The 22221-nt window shown below is 51.6% G+C and overlaps 10 protein-coding genes across 10 annotated transcripts; 4 read left to right on the forward strand and 6 right to left on the reverse strand.

Moving 5' to 3' along the window:
- Window positions 1-382: 382 nt before the first annotated feature.
- On the forward strand, window positions 383-1753 carry COCVIDRAFT_38699 (hypothetical protein; the record flags this gene model as incomplete). The annotated part of the gene is made up of 4 exons (XM_014700016.1): window positions 383-413; window positions 468-686; window positions 749-1382; window positions 1432-1753. 4 exons carry the CDS (start codon window positions 383-385, stop codon window positions 1751-1753), a joined length of 1206 nt encoding a protein of 401 aa, XP_014555502.1.
- A 1631-nt stretch (window positions 1754-3384) lies between these two features.
- COCVIDRAFT_38700 (hypothetical protein) lies at window positions 3385-4872 on the reverse strand (the record flags this gene model as incomplete). Its single annotated transcript, XM_014700017.1, has 2 exons — window positions 3385-4026; window positions 4078-4872. 2 exons carry the CDS (start codon window positions 4870-4872, stop codon window positions 3385-3387), a joined length of 1437 nt encoding a protein of 478 aa, XP_014555503.1.
- Window positions 4873-5818: 946 nt separating this feature from the next.
- COCVIDRAFT_16907 (hypothetical protein) lies at window positions 5819-6540 on the forward strand (the record flags this gene model as incomplete). Its single annotated transcript, XM_014699999.1, has 2 exons — window positions 5819-6145; window positions 6208-6540. 2 exons carry the CDS (start codon window positions 5819-5821, stop codon window positions 6538-6540), a joined length of 660 nt encoding a protein of 219 aa, XP_014555485.1.
- Window positions 6541-7017: 477 nt separating this feature from the next.
- On the reverse strand, window positions 7018-8840 carry COCVIDRAFT_27557 (hypothetical protein; the record flags this gene model as incomplete). The annotated part of the gene is made up of 2 exons (XM_014700018.1): window positions 7018-7575; window positions 7635-8840. The coding sequence occupies 2 exons, from the start codon at window positions 8838-8840 to the stop codon at window positions 7018-7020; spliced, it is 1764 nt and encodes a 587-aa protein (XP_014555504.1).
- A 2317-nt stretch (window positions 8841-11157) lies between these two features.
- COCVIDRAFT_38703 (hypothetical protein) lies at window positions 11158-12939 on the reverse strand (the record flags this gene model as incomplete). Its single annotated transcript, XM_014700019.1, has 4 exons — window positions 11158-11389; window positions 11458-11589; window positions 11656-12642; window positions 12761-12939. The coding sequence occupies 4 exons, from the start codon at window positions 12937-12939 to the stop codon at window positions 11158-11160; spliced, it is 1530 nt and encodes a 509-aa protein (XP_014555505.1).
- A 703-nt stretch (window positions 12940-13642) lies between these two features.
- COCVIDRAFT_102147 (hypothetical protein) lies at window positions 13643-15382 on the reverse strand (the record flags this gene model as incomplete). The annotated part of the gene is made up of 1 exon (XM_014700020.1): window positions 13643-15382. One exon carries the CDS (start codon window positions 15380-15382, stop codon window positions 13643-13645), a length of 1740 nt encoding a protein of 579 aa, XP_014555506.1.
- Window positions 15383-15644: 262 nt separating this feature from the next.
- On the forward strand, window positions 15645-16703 carry COCVIDRAFT_102246 (hypothetical protein; the record flags this gene model as incomplete). Its single annotated transcript, XM_014700021.1, has 2 exons — window positions 15645-15786; window positions 15838-16703. The coding sequence occupies 2 exons, from the start codon at window positions 15645-15647 to the stop codon at window positions 16701-16703; spliced, it is 1008 nt and encodes a 335-aa protein (XP_014555507.1).
- An 807-nt stretch (window positions 16704-17510) lies between these two features.
- On the forward strand, window positions 17511-18209 carry COCVIDRAFT_27561 (hypothetical protein; the record flags this gene model as incomplete). Its single annotated transcript, XM_014700022.1, has 1 exon — window positions 17511-18209. One exon carries the CDS (start codon window positions 17511-17513, stop codon window positions 18207-18209), a length of 699 nt encoding a protein of 232 aa, XP_014555508.1.
- Window positions 18210-18779: 570 nt separating this feature from the next.
- COCVIDRAFT_102140 (hypothetical protein) lies at window positions 18780-19205 on the reverse strand (the record flags this gene model as incomplete). The annotated part of the gene is made up of 2 exons (XM_014700023.1): window positions 18780-18882; window positions 18952-19205. The coding sequence occupies 2 exons, from the start codon at window positions 19203-19205 to the stop codon at window positions 18780-18782; spliced, it is 357 nt and encodes a 118-aa protein (XP_014555509.1).
- Window positions 19206-20645: 1440 nt separating this feature from the next.
- COCVIDRAFT_27563 (hypothetical protein) lies at window positions 20646-22066 on the reverse strand (the record flags this gene model as incomplete). The annotated part of the gene is made up of 2 exons (XM_014700024.1): window positions 20646-21787; window positions 21874-22066. 2 exons carry the CDS (start codon window positions 22064-22066, stop codon window positions 20646-20648), a joined length of 1335 nt encoding a protein of 444 aa, XP_014555510.1.
- Between the last annotated feature and the right edge of the window lie 155 nt (window positions 22067-22221).

Raw genomic sequence — 22221 nt, forward strand, 5'->3', positions numbered from 1 at the left:
CAGCAGCATCAGCAGCAGCAGCAGGGACCACACAGCGGCCGCCATGGGATTCTGGGAATGCCATGCCTGCTGCTGTCATGACCTGCCCTGCTTGTTCTTCCGAGTGGGACCGATGCACGCTCAACCGGCGCCGCCCCCCCTCGCAGTGCCCTCGCCGCCATGGTGGTGCCCTCGCAGCTCCTCCGACGCGGCCCACGGCGGGCAATTGGGCGTGGGCGGCCTCGCATGCCCGTCGCCCATGCCGCCAGAGTGGAGAGGCTGGTGCTGAGGCTGAGGACGCCGCCTTGCCCGGAATGGCCTAGCACGTCACGGGGCTTGGCGTGCCGCCCCCGGCTGCGAGATTTTGGCACGCCTGCGACTGCACGACGTGCGCGCACACAGCATGATCGTGAGGAGCATTGCCGCCCGCACTGGTATGTATACACGCCTACACCCACTCTGCCCACTGCTCACTCTTCACCCCCCAGGCTCTCGGGCACTCGCCCGCCGCCAGTCCCGCCCGCTGCGCCGCTTTCTCTCCACCGACATCGCCGCCATCGAGGCTTCGACCGCCAACAGCCTCAAGCAGCTCCAGTCACTCGAGGCCCAGCTCAACACACACCTCGACCAGCCGCTGCCCTCAATTGACCCCGAGTCCCAGCCCCGCGACCATGTGGCCGCCCAGTACCACCTGTACAAGCAGCAGGGTACGCCATATCTCACCTCCACCACGCCCGCATCGCAGCCCTACTAACATGACATGCTCCAGCCAAGATGCTGGGAAAGCTGGGGTCCGACATTGCCCCGCACTACCGCCCGCACACGCTGCTCAACCACCCGCCCTCACCTGCCGACGTCACTCTCGAGCTGCTGCTCGCCTCCGAAGCCCACCAAGGCCATGTCACGTCGCTCTGGAACCCCGCAAATGCCCGCTACATACACGGCATCAGGCAGGGCGTCCACATCATCTCGCTCGAAGTCACCGCCGCCCACCTGCGTCGATCCGCAAAGGTTGTCCAGGAAGTCGCCCGCCGGGGAGGCATGATACTGTTTGTGGGAACCCGTGATGGCCAGGACAGGGCCGTTGCCAGGGCCGCCGAGCTGGCCAAGGGCTATCATTTGTTCGAGCGCTGGATCCCCGGCAGCATCACAAACGGCCAGCAGATCCTCGGCCGGTGCAAGACAAAGGTTGTCAACGAGCTGGATGAGGAGGTCAAGGGCTTTGACGAGCAGCTCTACGACCGGCCCGCCCTTCGCCCGGATCTAGTCGTGTGCCTGAACCCATTGGAAAACTACGTCCTGCTCCACGAATGCGCCCTGAACAACATCCCAACCATTGGCGTCATTGACACCAATGCCGACCCCACTTGGGTCACCTACCCAATCCCGGCCAACGACGACAGGTAAGAGTGCTGTGACGAACCATTGTTCCTGCTACTGACACTGCCACAGTCTGCGCTGCATCCAAGTCATCGCCGGCGTGCTAGGTCGGGCTGGGGAGGCTGGCCAAAAGCAACGTCTCGCGGCCGCTGCCGAGGGCAGAATTACCTACCGTCCCGCACAGGGACTTTCACTAGCCGGAGCAGACGCCGATGGCGACAAGTCAGGTGCCTCGACGTTGCGAATGGGCGAAGCCGCTCCCAGAGGGGATGTCGCCGAAGCAGTCCAGAGCGGACTTGAAAACGCAAATCAAATGGCCGTGCAAATGGACGAGGTCAGCAGCCATGAAAGCCACCGAACAAGGGGTGGCCGGGATATCAAAGTCGTTTCGTAGAAGGGAAACCGTTGCCATGGGCAAAGAGATCAATGCAAAACGTGGTTCGAGACATCAGAAGAAACGTGTACACAAAACAATGTGCACCTGCTACCTCAATTGAGATAATGCTGCAATAGTCCAGCTCTCTGCGTTGGAAAACAAATCCTTCAAACAGAACCGCACGACGCTGTCGCCATGGCACTACCAGCGCTAATACGCCTTATGGCCCCCCTGTCCACTCTTATTTGCAACCATGACACCTTCCTCTTCCATTAGAACAAACTGTATTATTAGCTGGCAAGATAGGCGAGCCCAAAGCAAAATGTTGAAAAAAGACATTGAACACTCAAGACGAGTCGGCGTGGAGAGACGTTTGTTTCTGGTGTAGTGTCGACCTAGCGTCTCCGGGCCCCAGTAAGTAAACTCACACCCATGCATCTATTCCCATGTACCCACATGGCCCCTCCTGGCAAGCAATAAACGAATCAAGAAACCCCCGACGGGCAAAACAAGACACGAGATGGGCAGATTAGGCAAGGGGAAAGGAAAGGGTAAAAGTAAAATAGGGGGTTGGGCGGCTGGCGCGCCGAGGGCGGTGATACAGTGTTCAAAGAGGTTAAGAAGCAAAAAGAAGAAAGCGAGGAAGAAGGAAGACAAAAGCAACGACGAACAGGGGTATGACGTAATTCCGCTGACTAGCCGCACGATGCAGATCGGGAAAAAGCCCCAGGGTGCCACATGTGACGAGTTAAAATGTCCGATTGATACTATACGTTTCGATCCCAGCCGGACTTGCTCACAGCACAATACACTTTGGTCTAGCCACGCTCTTTTTTTTTTATCTGGGTACTCGACATGCATGCATATAACAAAGTCGCGCACACACATACTCACACGCACGCGCGCGCGCGCCCACACCCGCGCTTGTCCGGTCAATATGGGCAAATGGAGCCAAGTTTCAAACACACCGCCGTTTATGCTGCTCGTGTTCCTGTCTTGTTGTTCTTGTTTGCGTGTCTGTCTGCTTCTGGCCCAAGGTTTTGTTGGTGTTGGTGTTGTTGTCGTCGTTATTGGAAATTGACCACGCGACAAGTCAATTCTCAAAACAAGGTTGGTTTGCGAGAACGAGGAGAAAAAAAGGGGCGGCGCGAAGTATCAAACTATGTCGAGTCACGGTAGCAAAGGTTAAAACGCCAACAAAACAGCCAAACTTGGGAAACAACAAAGAAGAGAGAGAGAGAGAGAGAGAGAGAGAAAAGAAGAGGGGGAATATTATTACGATAACTAGAGTGCTGTACATGTGAGTCCATGTGTATACCTGTGTATGCATCTGTCTCTCTGTCCGTTTTTCCCCTCCCTTGCCCGTCTAATTTCCGTTTCCTTTTGGTCCTTGTCTTTGTTGCAATGCGTGGAACGAGGAGGGCAAAAAGTCAAAAAAAAAGAGAAGAGAAGAAGAAAGTAACAACAAAACAAACGACTAGAGACAAGAGCCTTCTCATTAGCTAGAGTATCAGCAATGAGAATATCTAGAGGCTGCGTGCACGTGCAGAGAAAAAAAATGTTTTTTTTGTTCTACTGCTTCGAACCACTGGCCTGGGTGTTGAGAGTTCAAAGTACCACGGTCGCCCAAGCACCAGAGCCTTCAAGCCCTAGTCAACGTCGTCGGCGCTCGTCTCGCCAGCTGTAGTAGGTGTGCTGCCAGCAGGCTCGGCCGCCTTGCTGTAAAAGTCGAGTTTGCCTCCGTCTTGGATCACTTTCAGGCGGTCGTATAGCGAACGCGCTCGAATATACGGATCCAACTTCCAGTAGTTCTGCCTCAGCTGCTCTGCTAGCACGTCTCTTGCTTTCCTCTTCTCTTCTAGCGACGCGCCGTCACCTACACGAACCCATTCGACTACTGTAGCCTCGTACTTGTCTACAATGTCCTGCCTCTCCTTTTGCAGTTCTTGCTTCGGTCCTTCCTCCTTCATCTTGTCATTCTCACCAGGTACGGGCTCCGGGTATTTGTACTCCCACTTTTCGTCTCCGCCCAACTCGGTCGGAATCTGCGACTTGGGCACAAAGGTGCTGAAGTCCTGTACGTTCTTTACAAAGTGTACTTTGCCGGCAACAACAGGATCTAACCATCCCTTGAGCACAGCCCAGACCGCGTTGAACACCCAGGGTGCGCGGTAGACCAAGACGGTTCCAAGAGATTCGGGGTAGTTTGCTTCAAAACATTTGATCATAAACTTGACAGGTGTGTAGTCCATGTTGGCCATGGAAAAGTCGGTCATGTCGAAAACGATGGTCTGTAGGCGTCAGTCTAAACACTCTGCTGTCTCATCATCACCTCAACATACGGCTGTATCAATCGGCGGCCTCAGCAGCATGCGCGCCGTCTCGATCAAGTAGACGGTGAATCTTTCCAGACTCTCTTCAGTCTGCTCACCAGCCTTGTGTAATCTTGCGCGAACAAAGCACATTGGCCTTCCCTCACTATCCAACCCGTGCAAATAGCTCTTGCCCATGCGCAGTTGCGCCAGGAAGTCGTCTGCGTTCTTCTTCTCCTTTGCGTCCGTCGCCGTGGTCTCGAGAGCGGCAAGCTCACCGTTCTTCATGATGTCGTCGTCGACATGCATTTCGTTCAGCCTCCACTGCATTGTTGAGATCATCATGACCAGCGCCTTCTCAACGTCCCATTTCCTGGCGCGCAGGAAGCGAAGGAGGAGCGCATCCGGATGGTCGTGCTTGACCATGCTCCAAAAGGTTTTCCGGAGCTCCTCTGGGGGAATGTTTGCTATTGCGGCCTTGAACTCTGCAGTCTGGCCAAACTTGTCATCTTCGGCAGATATGGATAATTTGCTTAGGTCTGCAGTAGGAGTCGACGCTTCCGAGGCAGTCGACGATTTGTCGTCTGCACTCTTGTCCCCCTTGCTTCTCTTGAAGACATGCAAACGGCTCTTCTTCTTGTCCTTTTTCCCGTCTGCTGTAGGCGACAGCACTTCCTCGTCGGCCGGTGCGGCTGTCCCGTTTGTTTGGTCCGACCCCACCTCGACGCCAAAAATCTTTAACACGATGCCCCAAAGCTCGCGCAGCTTCTTCTCCTGATCGGGTGTGAGGGTGCCCGGTCGGCCGGCTGGGGTGTTTGGCGCCATGACTAGATACGAGTCTGCAAAGTCGTAGGCGGCGGCGGACTTGGTCGAGCGAGGGGCTTTTGCAGTCTCTGCCCCTGAAGAGCTTGGTACAAAAGGCACAAGAAGAGCGCCGCCAATGGCGAGACCTGCGACTACTGCTACAGCCCAGAGGTCGAGCCCGCTGTTCTTGTGTGGTGTATGTGTCGTGCAGTGCCGGCGATGATGTGTTATATATGCCCGCGTGACTAGGCGGGCGGGGCTATAGGAGGCGAAGAAGGGGGCGTGGAGGTGGTGGAGAGGATTGGCAGAGGGTCGAAGCTTTATGAAGGAGGTCTGCAATAGTTGTCGCTGGGGCTGTGCGCGACGCAACATGAATGTCACTTTGCTGAGGCTCAAGGTGAGCGGGACTTGTGCCCACTAGGGTGACGTCGGGCGGTGGTGCCGGGTCGGGCGGCGCAGCAGTGCCTTCGCGCCTTATGGCGGAGCAGACACGGACAAGCAAGGCGGAGGGGGAGACGGGCGAGACGGCGGGCCGCCTGAAGGGAGCGACTCTGGCTAAACCGCTGACCTCTGCGCGTGCGAGGGGCATATGTAGGAAAGTACGCATATGCGTTCACAGGATGCGATGGGCATATGTAGGGGAGAATGTGCATTATCGGTACCACCGACTCGAGCAATGCCATCATCGATGCAAGTGTCCTAGCGCGTGGGGGCGGGCGGATGGGCGGGCGAGCGACCCTGGTTATTTTGTACGCATAGAGCTATGTAGGTACGCAGGCATGTGAGTATACACGTGAATACAGCCAATCTGCATTCCATCAGTGCACCGTTGGCCTCGAGAGCTCAAGCAGCCCCTCGCGTTCGTGTGCCATTACTACATACTCCAGGGCCCTGCCCCTCAGCCAACAAGAACAACAAAACCAACACCACCACCACCACCACCAACAACAACAACACCCAATCTTCCATGGCGTCCACAACACCTACAACAACCCCCTCCTACCGGCGCACCCGTAGCAAGTCCCCTCGCTCCCGCCCCACGACGCCCCTTCGCCCTTCTTCGCGCTCCTCCCTACGCGACTCTTCCCAGCGCGGCCGTGCCGCCTCTGCTTCCGACAATGCGCTCCAAGGTCTCCAGGATGGCTTTGCAGAGCTGAGCGACGCCATGGCAGACCTCGAGCAAAACTTCGTGCAGCTTCAATTGATGCACGAGAGCCTGGCCCGCTTCTCCGAGAGCTTTGCCGCTTTTCTCTACGGCATGAACATGAACGCCTTCTGCGTTGATTTCCCAGAGGTGCGTAGGACAGCGTCTCAAAGCGGAACCATGGTACAACGGCTACTGACAACCATCTCCAGGCCCCAATCCACGAGTCCTTCAAGCGGCCACAGAACCAGCCCGACGGCGGGGCTGCTAACCTCAGCCGCTCGCTGGGGCCAGAAGACATGGAGGCGACCTTTTTGACCACCGACACATCCTTTGTTGACAACCCCCCAAGCAGCAAGACTCCATCCAAGCCTCAGACGCCTGCGCCGGCAGCCAAAACATCGGGCCTACCAAGAGGTAGGGGAGGCATACCACGCGCTGGCGGGCGCGGCGGTATCCCTACCCGCGGCGGCACCACAAGGGGCGCAAGAGGCGGTACAGGCATCGCAAGAGGCGTTGCCGGCCGGGGGCGAGGAGTACGGTAAAGAAGCTGCGGGGTGCTTGAAATTTGACGGCTTTACATTTGATACCCAGATGAGTACTACACAGTCCATGAAAATCTATGAGATAAACCAAGCTTAATTATTCGTAATTGCTCCACCCCATGTGCCTCCCAGAGCACTCGCCTACATTAGTACCAAGAGCGTGTGTCCGTTATCCAATATTGATGATCATTATGAGCCGCTCGTTGCCGAAGGAACCCGTCCTCCCACTGCCCTGCCATTACCGCTGCCATGATTGCAACAAACAAGGGTATTATTGCAGCTATCCAGGCTGTCGCCATCCTTGGGGAAATGGGTATACTGCAGCAATGTCATGAAACCAAAAAAAGAAAAAGAAAAAGAAACATCGGGTCGTAAACAAGGGAACAAGTGGGGTATCAAAGGAAAAGTCCAGCTTCCAGGATGCATGACTATTAGAGCAAGCCAGCGTGCTCGAGACTGATACTGTCTGGCAAGCAATCAAGCCAAGACACCAGTGTGGCTCTTGGACCATTGACTGCTGCTCTCCTTGCGCAAGGCCCAGCCCTTGATGGCTATGACAACTGTGGTCCAAGCCATGAGAAGCGCGGTGAGTCCCATGACGACTGTGAAGATGAACATGGCATCCAGGTTGTATGATTCGAGAGCTGCAACGGTATCCTTGTTGCTGACCATAAAAGTGATGCCGCCTGAGATGAGACAGAATGCAGTCACAATCTCGGTTGGCGGCCGGGATGGAAGGAAGGATGTTGGCGGCGAAATGTACAGGGTGATGTAGGTGAGAGCACGTGCAAGTGCGAAGCCCATGAACATGGACCCCCATTGGCTGTGTATCATGGTCGAAACCATCGAGTCCTGGTGGTGAGAGCTCATCATCTTGCCGAGCAGCATAATGATCAAAGCCGGCAGAGGGTTCATGGAGAAGCGGTACTGGCGTGGCTGCTGCCATGCCTCGTGTTCTACAGAGGCAGCCTGCGAGGCCGCAACGCCGCTGTTGAGCAGGTCGCGCATTTTGCTCGACTCGATGCACATTCCCAACTAGGAAGGAGATTAGCTAATGTCGCGCTAGAGTGAAGGAGCCGTGACAAGCCACTTACCAAACCACCACCGAAGAACATGATGGAGATGGAGACGTGCTCCAAGTCCTGCGCAGTCCAGGCGTCGCCCCATGCAGCCAGATGCTCGAGGAAGACGTTGGTACAACCGTAGAGAAAGATGACAAAGGATTCAGTAAACTCCGCCGACGGCAGCGCGGCTCGCCAACGACCAACAACCTCCTTGGGCGGCTTGACGTTCCACGCCCATCCAAAGTCTGCAAATGCGCCCATCCACCGGCCGAGCGTGAGGAAACCGTACACGAAGAAGATTCCTCCTTTGACCGTGTGCGCTAGAACATTGAAGACGGCACCTCCTCGTCCGATGCCTCCATAAACGACAGCACCACTGACAATGGCCACGAAGCCTTGGATCAGGATGGTACGCTCAACCAGGACATAGAAAAATCGGATCGCTTTCAGTGTACGGCCCACAGCAAAGCGGGCGACGTTGCGAGCCAAGAAGCGGTCGACGGGCGTGTTGTGTAGAAGATGGTGCTTTTCATTATCATTTTCACCAGAGTCATCGTCATGCGCATCATCATGGTTTTGGCCGATAAACTGCTGGACTTCGGACTCGACGCTGGGTGATGGGGATGGGTCGTACAATGAAGCCGAGTTTCGTTCGGTACCTTGGCCAGAATCGCCCGACCATCTTGATGAATCCGAGAGCTCATCGTCCTGTACACGCTGGTATCTGAGCATATTTGCAGCAGTCATGGAGTGTTTGAATTGATCCTCGACCGACTCCTTGTCGTGCATGCCAGCATAGACCTGGACCAGAGCCAAAAACACCCATGCCGAAGCAATCCATGTAATGGCCCAACCAGCCTTGCGGTGCGCGTTTCCTGCATACATTTCTGGTGTCTTGTGATTGTAGACGAGGCCAAGCACAAGCGCAAGTGCATTGGTAGCAAGGAAGACTAACTGCGATAGCAGAGTAAAGCGCGAACGCGAGATACTGAACATGACGGCTATTGGTAGGACAACGACCCAGGCCAACACTTCGAGCCCAATGTGCCAATACATGAGCGAAGCATGCTCAAAAAGACTCCAGTAGCCTCCGAAGCCGGCTTGTTGAGGCTGCGCTTTGGGCATATCATGCGCATTCATATCCATGGCTTTGTCGCCACCATGGGCGACTGCCAGCGGCACAAGCTCTAGTAGCAGTGCCGCAGCAGCTATCGCAAGACCCCCACGGTGCCTCATGATGAGTGTATTCAGTAGGAATGGTGTAGTCTTGACAGGAATGCGATGCGAAAGCGCGAGTAGAAGGGAATAGAGGAAACTGTGCGACTCGGTTGTACAGCGAGACTGTAGCCGGTAGGTATGTGCAGCCAAAGAAGCAAGAGGAGGCAAGGTGAATCCAAGGGAAACAGCAAACGAAAAAGGTATCAAGTACTGGTGTACAGCCAACTGGCCAGCACTACCAGAGGGGGTGCGCCTTGCATGTATACTACTTGGGCCGGAAGTTGCGGAACTGTGAATTGGAGCAGGTCATGGCTATGCGAGTTTGTCAGCGTCGAGAATATTCCGATCGCATTGCATCGCGTCTTTTGCCAGTTGTGACGTCCACATGGCCGAGTGCAGTTGTCTTGCCCAAGGTGGGTCTGGACATGCACAGACCACACGCCTACTCCCCACCCGCCGCCGCCTCCCACCGTCCCATCACTCATCAGCCATCAGCCACCGCTAACGACCATGTACTTTAAAAAAAAGGACCCTCTCTTTACACACACCCAATCCAATCCCACGGCTGAGTCTTTGCCCTGCCAGACACCCATATGGCGAGTTCCAGGACGCAGCGTTATCCTTTGCCGCACCAGCACTCGCTGCATCATGCCATGGCGTGGCTGCGACCAACAGGTCAGAAGGGCAGTCCAGCCACTTGGGTGGGCTTGGATCCCTCTCACCATCCGTATCGATCATCCGCTCTTTGCCCTGGCATTCTTTGCATCGGATATTCGTCTACTATGTTCATAGACATGTGCAGTATCGTGATGCTCGGCCCGTGCAGGATACATCGGAAGCTAATACGTTTGTATCCGCCTGGACCACCTGTGAGATCATGGCTACTAAAATTTTTTCTCTTAGTACCCGTGGTGGTGTGCAAATTTCAAATCACCACCTACTAACTCCAGGCTTTGTCCGAGCCTCAGGCGTTCAAGAAACCATTGGCGCTGGCATGGATCAGCATCACGTGGGCCACGCCTATACCAGTATTCCTCAGAAGCTTTGCTCGCACTTGGCAAGGCGCGGTCAGGCGACAGGCGACAGGCGACAGGCATTGTACATACGCGCTGGCTTCGATGCTCGTCTACTCTGTCGCCATCCGCCCGCTTCCGCCCTGATATACGCTGAAGCTCACCGTCATGTAACTTGGCCAACTTGTACCCAGATGTAACTGTCATCGGTTTCTACCATCCGTAGTCCATGGCTTATGCACACAACCCAGACTTGTTCTGGTAGTAGGTTTGCACTAGAGCTGGGGTTCCGGCTTTTGGCCATCTTGTCTGCGCTGTTGACGGTTGCATGCTTTGGTCGGCACACGCATTACTAACATAAGACACCAAGTGTGAGCAGCCACCCCATCTACCCCATCCACCCATCCACCCATCCACCCAGCCACTCAGCCCTGCAGCTTGGCTTTGACTCATCACAACAGAACGAATGGGCCTGCATTCTTCTGCCTAGTGCTCGCCGTGTTGGTTAGTGCTGGTAGTGCAGACGGCCACCGATCGCTCGATGCGACATGTGCAATATGTGATGTGAGGTGGTGCCAGACTCCACCTCAAATACCCGCATATCGACTTTACCTACTTTGTCAACATTCCGGACATTGTCTGACCTCCAAGTCTCCGTGGCAGTCGATGCCCAGTCTTCGACCTCTCTTCGCACATGTATGTACTACTATGTACATAGTATGGCCTATGATACCCTCGTCTTTCGGGACCGGCAATTACGGACATCCGAATTCCTTTGCCAACCCTCCGGAATGTCGCGAATCCCCACGCTCCCCTCCTCGTCCATATCATGCCATCTGCTTTGCGACTTTTATGAAAGCGTCTAATTGTTGCAACCAACGTCTTGTAAGGATTATACACCTCTCCCAGCAGATGACACATGCGGGGCTCACATCAATCCATGCCATTACGTCATGCACATCTGACCGCTCTGTACTGGGGTCTGGCCTCCAAATGCTCCGCGTAGACGGTGAGCAAATATTTGCTTTGTTTATGAGTCTGGGCTGCCCATTACTGACGGACGAAAATCGGATAGCGGATTCAAAATCCTGCAACACCATGCAATGTCGAATATTGTGCTCATTCGATCGATCGCAACTAGTTTTGCAATCTTCCTGCGCATTGATTCGACGTCGTATTTCATCGTTGTATGCATATTCTTCGCTATCGAACCTTTGCATTCCCCTCACCACATTAAGCCTTTTAATATTATTTTCCCCTTTACGTCGTAACTAACATATCATCCGCTCATCGGATACACACTTCCTTTAGCCTTTTGGTTTTCATACCATCACTTCACTAGCGGCTTCCACCAGGATCTTGCTCTTTGCTCTCAAGGCCGGTCCATATGCTCGGAAAACTATTGGGATTGGTATCATGATCGTGGCGAGACAGGCGAGGAGCATCCCTGCCCACTGGATCCCGAGATTTCCAAACATCTGAGTAGAGAATAAAGGGAAACCAGCTGCAACTGCTGAACGGAGCATAATGTTGGCTGCAACTGCGGAAGCTGCTCTGGTTTGAGTTGACATATCAGTCAACGTGATTGGCAAAGGCGCACTCAAGGACTAAACATTACTTACAGAGGCAGAAAAGCATCAACGAGATAGTTGAAGCAAGGCAAAAAGATGCAGAGCACTCCAAACCCAATAAATACCCCGGCTGCAGTTGGCGCCATCCAATGGATAGCATTAGTGAAGCCTGTCCAAGCAAACCTGGAGCAGAACCATCAGTCTTTTTTTTTTTTAAAAAAAATGTTAATGGTTACGCATAAGACTTACCAGAATAGACCAACCGTGAACACAACAGCTCCCAAGATAGCAGGTCCAAGCCGCCATTCTGGTATTGTCTTCCCATTGTTTGCCTCTAGCTTGCGACAATACGGCCTGTGTTGGCCAAGGATAAAGAGAAGAGCTAAAATCACACCCAGGAGTAGTCCGAGAAATGGCAAAGTCCGTACTCCGGCCGGCATGCCATGGACATGCTGAAATACATATGGATATGCCCCTAGAAGTGCATAAACTAATCCATATATGAACGACATATACATGGATACCAAGAGGATAATGGGCTCCGTCGCTAGCATGCGAAGCGGTCGAATAAGGTATTTTTTCACCACAGCGTGGACATCTAGCTTTAGTCTCTCTTGTTCAGCATAAATGTTTCGGTCACCAGTCTGCCGCCGCAGCAGCTGCGCCTTCTGCACCAGTACCAATGGGGCAAAAGTCTCCCGGAACAATAGCAACAGGAACAAGGAATTAGCAAGCCCTAAAATCGCAGGAAGATATAGCGTCCAACGCCACCCCAAGTGACTTGCAGCGATGAAATCGCTAACGATGGGTGCAAGAAACGGACCCCCAAACACCGTCAGCGCATACAGCGATATCGCCACACCGCGAAACGTGCTGTTGTACAAATCTGCCAGCACAGCAGGAACAACGCACAGAGGGCTTGCGCCAAACAAGCCCGCAAAGAACCGGCACACGATGAGTGTCTGCACATTCTCCGCCATACCGCTTCCAAACGTAAATACGCAGGATCCGAAGACGCCAAACACAAGTGGCCAACGGCGCCCAAGCATTTCAGACCCTGGAGCCCATATCACGGGGCCAGATGCGAAGCCTAGCACAAAGAGGCTGGTACCCAGTACTGCGACTCTGTTTGCCACGTTGAACTCGGTGCTGCTGGGCGCAACAGCTGCGTTGTAGATTGCGCTGTTGAAACTTGCGATCAAGGTTCCCGTGCATGCGGTGGTAGAGATGACGAGTCTGTTCAGTCGACGCTCATGTTAGCTGAAGTATTTCGATGTCTTTGAGCGGAGCTTATGTTCTATCTCCTTACACTCTGGTCTTTTGACCAAAGGTTGGTTAGGTGCGGGTACGTAACTTTTTCCATGGCGCCCAGTCCTGTGGGTTCTGGTCATCGTGCGGCGAGTCGAATGTGACTCCATGATTCGGACTCTGTGCACCACCCGAAATCTCTTGTTCCGTTTCTGGCTTGTTCTCGTTGCGGGCGTGACAAACCTCGTTGGGGTCGCAGGGTGTAGTGCTAGGGTGTTGATGCATCTCTGCTGAGTAGTGGTCGTCCTTGATCGAGAAGTGAAGCTATTGTTTTTTTTTGTTTGGATTGTGATAACAGACGAGGCAGGGCGGTTTTGTAATCTCTTTATTCTCCTAAACTATGTATGTAAAGCGATGTTCAGGTAAGAGTGAGAACAAAACTACGGTTTTCTCATCACTGGTTCCGCATTGCCCGCAATATCCGCACTTTGTGTATCTTGTTCCGCGACCTTCTTTTGATCAAACAACCTCTCTTCAGTTTCACAGAGATCTCATATAGTCTATTGGGTGATGTATTGATACGTGATATTGGCAAAATTCCCAATCAGGTGTTAACTGCGGTAGGACTGCAAGTGGAGTAGATACCGATGGGGCATGCATTCAGAGAACATTGTAAATTCCACAAGGGAGCTAGGACTTTCTGATAGAAGAGTGTGTATGTTAAGCTTGTAGAAATATTACAGTGATATCCGTGCACATTCTCCCCTACATGTTGCATTTCATGTTTGTGGATCGTAAGGCAAAGCGGGTATTGCGGATATGGAGGATATTCGGAGGGAACCGCACAACGACTCTTTCCGCCGCGGATCGAATGAGCATAATTCTCACTGTTGAACGTACAACTAACCGTGAATCGGTCCGCTAAGATTAGAAAATGTGATATAGAATCTCTGAACCGTACTTTACTAGTTCACGATTGCTATAGTGCTTACATGAACGGATCAAGACCTGATGCTAGATCCGAATTAGCTAAAAACTCATTGAACCAAGAAAATTCCTGCAGAGAGTCGCTGCTCAGAGGATCACCATGATTCTCCTGCAAGAAAAAATCCACAGAAGGGTATAGGCCCAACATGTCAGAGTGCTTCTTGATCTCTGCTTCCCTTCGCCTTCGGTGCAGCCGGAGCAGCGTACATGCAGCAACAGCAGCTTCTCGTGTCGCCTCAGTTGGGTACGCTTCATTCACGGCGATGACACAAGCCAGGGCCTCAGACAAAAGTGTAAAAGACTGTGCAGTATCGATAACGAGGAGTGTGCAAACTGTCTGAAACGGTATGTTGGCTACGTGGTGCCAGGGAAGGTGTGCTGCAATGTTGGATCGAACAGCCTGTATACTTTTTTGAATCAAACCGAGGACCTTGGCCATGAGGTTCTCAGATATCTCGAGCTTCGAGGCATGAAGTCTACGATGAATGCACAGCATCAAGTTGCACTGTGCAAGTACAGATGGTGGTTCGCTATGTGTTCGCTCCAAGACGTTCACCAATGCTTTAACAAGCCGGTCCACACTTAGTTCGTTAGTCGGGTCCAGGTCCTGTGAGTATGGCAGGAGATCCAGCAATTCCACTGTGTATTCCCCGGCTTGCGGAGTCAGCGGGGTATTGTCAAAGTTAGGCAGAGACACACGACTCCGACCTAGGTCATATGACATCCATATGTTCAGGTGTTGTGCTACGCCAATCACCCTTTTCCGAAGATGGATACTGACTGGGTCTTGAGATGTGATGAAGGCACTACTCCGGCTGGTACAGTGGATCAGCCCTGCAGCATCAATGATGTGGAGAGCGCTGCAGCTTGCTAACCATGCCTCTTCTGGCTTTGCTGTAACCCGTAAGTATGCAGTGCGAAGCACCCACGCAGTAGCACTATATAGTGATGGAGGATCAGCACATGATGGGTCCAGCAGACGTTTAGCAAGTGAAGCGAGTCTCGATTCAGTTTCCACGTCTTGAGTATTCGAAAACAGAAGTGCGAGGGCACCGACACCACTCAGAAGAGCTTCTAAGGCATCGTGTGTTTTTTGCTGATTCCAATTGTCGGATATACTCTGGAGCAGCATATCCTTGTCAATGAAGCTATAACATGGATGAAACTTTTCAAAATAGATGCTAGCTAGATGTCGCATCTCTGGTTCTGATAGAATGTCTGTGAGAGCCTCCTGCTGTACCGGTATCGCTGCTTGTCTTTCTCCAAGAAACAAGTTCCATGCGAGCATTCGCATTGGAGAAGCACTCTGATCAGATGATTCGAGTGCCACCGTAAGCAGGCGTGCAAAAGCCGCTCCAGAGTTGCTTTCGACGGATCGCAGGTATGCGGGTGAATGCTGGTGGCCATTGCCTAATTCTTGCGGGTCATGATTCTCTGAAACTTGCTGCTGAAGTCGCTGGGTCGGCTGGACTGGCTGGGCCGGCTGGTGATCATCTAAGTGTAGTGACGAAGTCCCTGCAGCAGGTGTTGGGCTTGCTTCCTGTACCACTATGCTCTGGGGCCGGACTGCGCGTCTTTGTGATTGCCGGCTGCGGGGTGTTGAACGATAGGAGCAGTCGTACCCATAACCAAGGCACATATTGCAAGGTCGTCCTCCATCACATTTTCTTTTACGCTCTCGACAGGAATCACATGCGATTCGCAGTCGCTGGCGATGTCGCGGTCTATCTTCGACGTTCATTGCATGTGTCGATTTGAAAGTTGCGTATCATATCGTGCTACGATTGTTTTTTGTGCCAAGTGATGGAATGATTCCATGGCCAGAATAGATGATGTCTGAAAATACAGTGGTGTGCACTGACTGCTGTGTATTTGTGCTCTGGACGCCAAGGCAGCCTTCACGTGACAACGCGTGCCCTGCATCTTGGGTGCGCCGACGACAACACGTCCACCACCAACCCCGGCGCGAAGCAAACCAGCCCGGACTGTAGCCCATCGCAGAAATGCTTGACATTGAAGATTTTGACGCAGTCTATCGTGGCCTTAACTACAATGAGGGCCTCGTACAAGAAATTCAGTCATATCGAACTGCCCTTGGTGGTCGCACATACTTTGAGCGGTTGCTAGTCCTCCTCCAGATCAAAGGTAAGGCTCTACACAAACTTACCCTGAGTAAACACTGACCAGGTGATATAGGAAGCAAGCTGTATCCGCCCAAATCCCCGCAACAACTCCAGGATCTCCATCAGCGCATCATCTCCGCCGAGACAACATTACACAACAAACATTGCCTCGTCTTCTATCTGCTCAAAGACCTATCGCCACAACATCATGACACAACAGAACTTTCGGAGGCATTCGCTAAGGACGTGCATCTCGAGAAAAGGTTCTGGACATTTGTTGAAGGGCTGTGGTTTCTCGATCACCTTCAGTTCTCAACTGCGGTTGGGCACTTGACGCATCCGAGCATAATACCGACATTTCCAGACGAGATTATGCACACTCTGCTAACTGGGGGAGACAAGTTGAGCAGTCTGGGTATGGGAGGTGGTCCCAAAGACGACGTACTGGCACTTGCATATTACAACTGTGTTAAGCCACCGCTAGAGGATGAAAAGACACGAGTCGAATTCGCAAAGTATCTTGCTGGTCGTAATGTCACCGATATGTACGATTGGATCCACAACAGACCCGAATTCGAGCAGAAGCCACTTCTCGAGATCCTTATCGAGGAGACGCTGGACCACAATGCGTGGGCAGATCGTTCAGAACACGATGTGTACACGCGAGATGCTAAGGCCTATGAGCTGGTTAGCCTACCTTTTAGTGAGGAAGAAGAGGAGCTCATTGAGAAATTTCTCACCGAGGGCAGGGGGCGGACATTTCCAAACGCCCAAGATTTCGTGATGATGCGCAGAATCGCTACAGGCAAGCTCGCAGATGTCGCTTCTGATGTAGCTACTCGTGGACGGAGATTGGATGGTGTGAACTGGGATGTATTGAAAGATGGTGTAAAGAAAGGTTTGGGGCCCAGGAAAGACGAAAAAGACTTCATTGTCTGACATGGTCAACCTCCTGGGACATCTCAAACAGACCACTTGCATAGCGACCGGCGTTTAGGTACTTGCTCTTCGAAATAGAGCTGAATCTATCTTTGGTCATGCGTGTGCCTCGATCCAACCTTCCATGGACGGGCATGGCAGCTTCACGACACCCATGTCTCTCCTTCGTTTTTGTGGGCCGAACTCCATTCCTCGCCTTTGTGTGCCCAAGTACCCAGGAGTGAATATCGTGTCTTCGGCAAAAGTGTGAGCAATCCACACGGAAGGTGAACAAGTTTTCCAGCCCTGTTTTGCAAGCCATGACGACTTGCAAAAATAAAATAAAACTAGTGACAGTGTGTTGCATCGTTGTATATCTTGAATGAGGTATTTGGGAACCTCATTCTTGGTTCAACAGAGATACTCGCCTAAACTACATGGTGTTGGTCACATCCGATCTAATTCTTACAAAGAGGAAAGGAGCAGACTTTTATATTTTTTATCGTGAGATTGACGTATTAGAGTTGGTGGAAACTGAGACAGTGGTGTCTCTCTCCAAACTGTGGCTATCTATCGGGGGCTCTTGACGGCCTCACGTGATAGTAGGGCGCCCGACACGCTCTTCCACCGCAACCTTAGCCTCCTTTAACACAATGAATGTCTCCGCACTCATTACCCATTAGGTTTTCCGACACAAAGTTGTGCATGTTTCTGCTACCAAAAAGAGTGAACTTCGTAATTCCTCCAATAGCCTTGACCTGCAAACAACGACGGCTTGCATGTGCTCCCTTGGTGCACCTCCACATCTACGCGCACCCGCTCACAGCCATGGCCACTCAATCTCAAGACTCTAAATTCCCTACACAGGCCTTCGCTACACCAGCTGACTTCGAAGCATTTCTCGACCGCGAGCATACAAACGCTCCAGGCATTTTCGTAAAACTCGCGAAAAAGAGCTCTGGCATACCCTCTATTACCGCAGCTGAAGCCGTCGAGGTTGCGCTATGCTATGGCTGGATCGATGGCCGTGCAAACTCCATTGACGATACTTGGTGGAAGATTCGCTATACACCTCGTCGCGCAAAGAGTATCTGGTCCAAGAAGAATGTAGGCACGGTAGCGCGCCTTATCGAAGAGGGCCGCATGCGACCTGCAGGGCTGGCTACGGTCGATGCTGCAAAGGCCGACGGGAGATGGGACCGCGCATACGCAGGCCCAGCCACAATTGTAGTACCTGAGGATTTCAAGATTGCGCTCGCAAAGGTACCAGCTGCTAAAACAGTTTGGGAGAGCATGAACAAGAGCGAGCAGTTCCCAACCCTGTTAAGAATAGAGACGGGGACGCAAATGGGGCGGACAAAACGGATAGATGCTGTAGTCCAAACACTCGCCACTGGCCGTCGCCCAGGTAGTAGCACCACAGCCAAAGCGAGCCGGAAAACTACGCCCGGCGAAAGTGATCGGGTGCAAAAACCAAGCACTGACCGGGGGCCGAGAAGAGAAGGGCTCCGTAAACGAAAGGCTTGAAAGGGATATGAGAATGAGGATGGGGAAGACTTCATACTTGGGTCCGTCAGGTCATTTGCCACGCAGCTCCATTACTCTCGCTGTTCGTACACTTTTGTTTGCAGATTCTGGCTACCATAAATTCAACAGCAACATATTTTGGTTATCCTAGGCATGAGCGGACATGCATCCAGGATATTTCTTAAAGATTTTTCACCATAGCACCACTCTGACCAGGAAACACCACATCGATGGTGCTTGACCAATCCAGCATGCAATACCGGTAATGATCAACCGGATTTGCTCAGCTGATGGAATGATGAGACAGTCTGTCCTGTGTTGTATTTAGGATGTAAAGCAACTTCATCATACATAAGTATATGTCGGCTTGATTCCAAGGCAGAATTCACTATGATCTTAGTCATGACAAACAAAAGGAGTCGATGTCATGTTTCATGTAAATTCTTCATTCATGTTATTTTGTACACAATGCACATTTCATGGTCCATTGGCTATGCTCTATCGATGTGTTATTTTGTGCATTCAAACCGCATCTTCATCTAAATTTTCTTCCCTGGAGAAGAAATTCCCTTAGTAGACTGGCTCGAGAGTAACAGTGATGTTGGAAGCCTGGATTTGATAAACAGGAATGGCTCCGGTGAACTCAATCGCAGCATCAGCGCAGTATGTTACACTTGAAAAAAGACGAGAGTCAGTAAACAAAGCAAGCTGTGAAGGTTGGGCTGAGAGGGGAGTATCTTACCCGTCTACGATGTGATCGATCCTGATAGAAACGCCATACTCGTCGTTAATCTGCAGAGCCCAGGACGCGTCAGAGCAGGTGAATCGGTCGCCGATGGCCCATTCCTCGGCAGCGCAGTTGACGACGGTGGGTAGGTCGATGTCGATTTGGTACGATCTCGCGTCTTCGACCACGCTGTAAACAGCATCGAAGAGGGTGACGACTTGCTGGGCAGAGGCAAGGCCTGCAAAGAGAGCGACCGCAGTGAACTTCATGTTGATGGTTTGGGTTGAGGGAATGATAGTATTGAACTTGGTTGGAATTCGATGATTAGATGGTTGGAGAAGTTGCGGTGTGGTGACTTTCTCGGAGGACAATGGAATGCTCCTTTATGTCATGCTTCCCATACCCTCCCATGGCAAGTAGAATAAGCATTCGTTTATTCTCGGCCTTGATGCACAAACTCTTGTGCTCCCAGTAGCCTCACGTAAGGTAATATTTGCCGGTACCTGCCGGTGCGGAGATCTCCCCACGTAGCTGACATGTATTGAGCTAAAACTAGTTTCCGGCACAGGTACCGCGCAAGCTACTACTACTCCCGTACATTATGCCCTGGCGTGCCTCGATTAACAGGAAACGGTATGGCAATCGAAGCCAACCAGTCCTAAGAATATGTTTGTTAGGTGTAATGCTTCTGTATAACGTGTATGATCATGCCAGGCAGCTTGATTACAGTCGAGAGCATTCGTGGCCATGTCCCGCGAATATTTCAGGGTTGCTTTCCCATCTCGTGTCATGGTGAACGGACCATCTCTTTCTTACTACTACTGGTCTGAAAACAGGAACTATGACGAGACCGTTCCTTTGGCTTTCAGCCACCAGCGACTCTGTCGCTGGAAACGCTTAATATATCATTCCGTCCTTATCCATATCCACGCGATGAAGAAAGCCAATATAGGGTCCTTGAAATTTGACCCCAGACTGATCACGATCCTTGGTAGTGACGTTCTGTCAGTAACGCCGAGAAAGCTTGTTTTGCGGTGAGTAAGTTTAGAAAAGCCTTTTCACCCTTTCACGCGCATTTTCCAGGGTCATACGGAAGACCAGATATGTCCCCTGGTACGTGAAGGACCCACAGTGAGCCCCACACGCGTAGAAATCTACACTCTTCATCCAGCCCGTTCATACACAACAGATATCGCGTGTAGTATTGAACCATGCCTATTGTGGCCAGTAAACAGTCAAAAGGATGTTGTAAAGCTATCTTTCCGATAAATTAGAAGTCATGGATGACCAGACGGCGATTTCTAATAAGGGTATGTTGTTAGTCCACCCATGTTGTCAGACAACATCATGTGCGCTGTAAGTGTTCGTATATTCGCAAATGTTACTATACCAATCCTGTTCGGTGATTCGCACAACCTTGGTCTATGTTCACGACTCTGACAATTCGCTTCCTTGGCCGCCTTTTTGCTAGTATTGTCAACCCTCGGGCTTTCATCGCATGTTCCAAAAGGCCGCAACATCTGGTGTCGCTCCATAACTTAGAAATGGTACCTTCAATGATTTTGGCAACAGGTTATGTATCAATTTGTAGACACTACTAATGAATAAAAACATAAAGTCAAGACAACTTCACTATAAAAACCATGCGGCCATAAATTTAACTCGCTGCCACAACATGGAGTCAGTTATTTGAACATGCATGCCGCTTTTCATAACCACCCAATCCTTCGCCCAATGATGCTAATGCCTCCGAGCGCAGCACTGACCCCAGTCCAGATGATCAGACCTCCATACTGTGTCCCATACAGGCCAAACCCACCAACGTTGCCTGCTTTCATCAACGCCTCACTAACCGGACCGCTGGCCATGTTCCCGATACCTCGCCCCAAAGATAGGAATGAAAACACCATGGAGCTTTCCATTTGTCCAGTATTTTGCTGCACTGTCCTCATGATTCCTGGCCAAGTATTGGCGAAACTCCCCGCAAACAGTCCATACATGAAGCAGAAGATGAGCAAAGGCGGCAATGAAGTGCTGAACCCCCAAATCAGGAAGATAGATAGGACGGCACCGATAGTAGAGATGAGAATAGCGGTTGTGACATGCGTGCGGTCCACAATTGTTCCCATAGTGATTGAGCCGATAACAGCAGCGATATTGATAAGAATGACAGGTACTGTAGACATGGTATTGTCGAATCCTAGAGCCTTGGTATAAGTCGGTAAGTAGATGGAAGGTACGAAGAAGCCGAGAGCTTGCATGACGTTGCCAGATTCAAGAATCCAGAAGGCTTTGCTTGACAAGAATGTTAGGGTGATCTTTGCGCGGCTGTTCGCAGGAACAGGGAGACGTGGTTTGAGGAAGTATGTCAAGGGAAGGGTAATTGTAAAGAGCGCAATCGCCCATACGCGTAGCGCGGTCCGAAAGCCGTAACTGTTTAGGAGCCATTGTAACAACAGAGGAACAACCACGCCTCCCAATCCTGTACCGGACCACATTATACCGAACGCCAGACCTTTCCTTCTTACGAACCATTCATCGAGAAAGGTTATAGTGGGGCTGTATGCCACTGCTCCGCCGATGCCGTAAAGGATGCCTTGGGTCACAATAAGTTGCGGTACGGTGTTGCACAATGAGCTTAATCCGAGTGCGATGCACATGAGTAATAGTCCACAAACCATTATTGTTCTTTTGTATTGTGGCCACCGTATCAAGGATCCAAAGGTGAAGGGCAGAGACAGATAAAGGATACCCATTGCGGAAGTGCCGACAGCCGGGATACCGGAAGCACCAGAGAAGTTTTCAGATGTGCTGTAGTATTCTTGAAAGATGCCATATGACCAGGGAAAGCCTAGCTAATGTTATTTAAATGTCCTCTCAAGCTATGGCTACCAGTGCAAGAAAGACGGTGTCATCCTTATCTTGAAAAGAACTTACCCCAGACCATAATTTCGATTGCGAATGCCGCTGCTAAGAACAGCCAAGCGTCCTTACCACCATCAGCTTGTGGCAGCAAATGTTCGTTTCCGGACACTTCATTCCATCGTGAACTTGGCTCGAGCTCTATCTCAGACAAGTTATCCGCGGTCGCAGCTGCAGTCACAGATGCAGTTTCGGATCTTGTGGCCATATTAAAGCGAGTTCGTCTAGTGTTTTCGAAGTTGTGATATGAAAAGCTTTCATCGGGAAGAAGAGTTCTCTAAATACTATCAACTAGCATATTACAAATCTTCCCAATATTGTTGCATTGAGTAAGTTCCTCCAGTGAGCTTTGTCGGAACTTGC

Source organism: Bipolaris victoriae (assembly GCF_000527765.1).
Source record: "Bipolaris victoriae FI3 unplaced genomic scaffold scaffold_54, whole genome shotgun sequence".
Classification (NCBI taxonomy): Eukaryota; Fungi; Ascomycota; class Dothideomycetes; order Pleosporales; family Pleosporaceae; genus Bipolaris; species Bipolaris victoriae.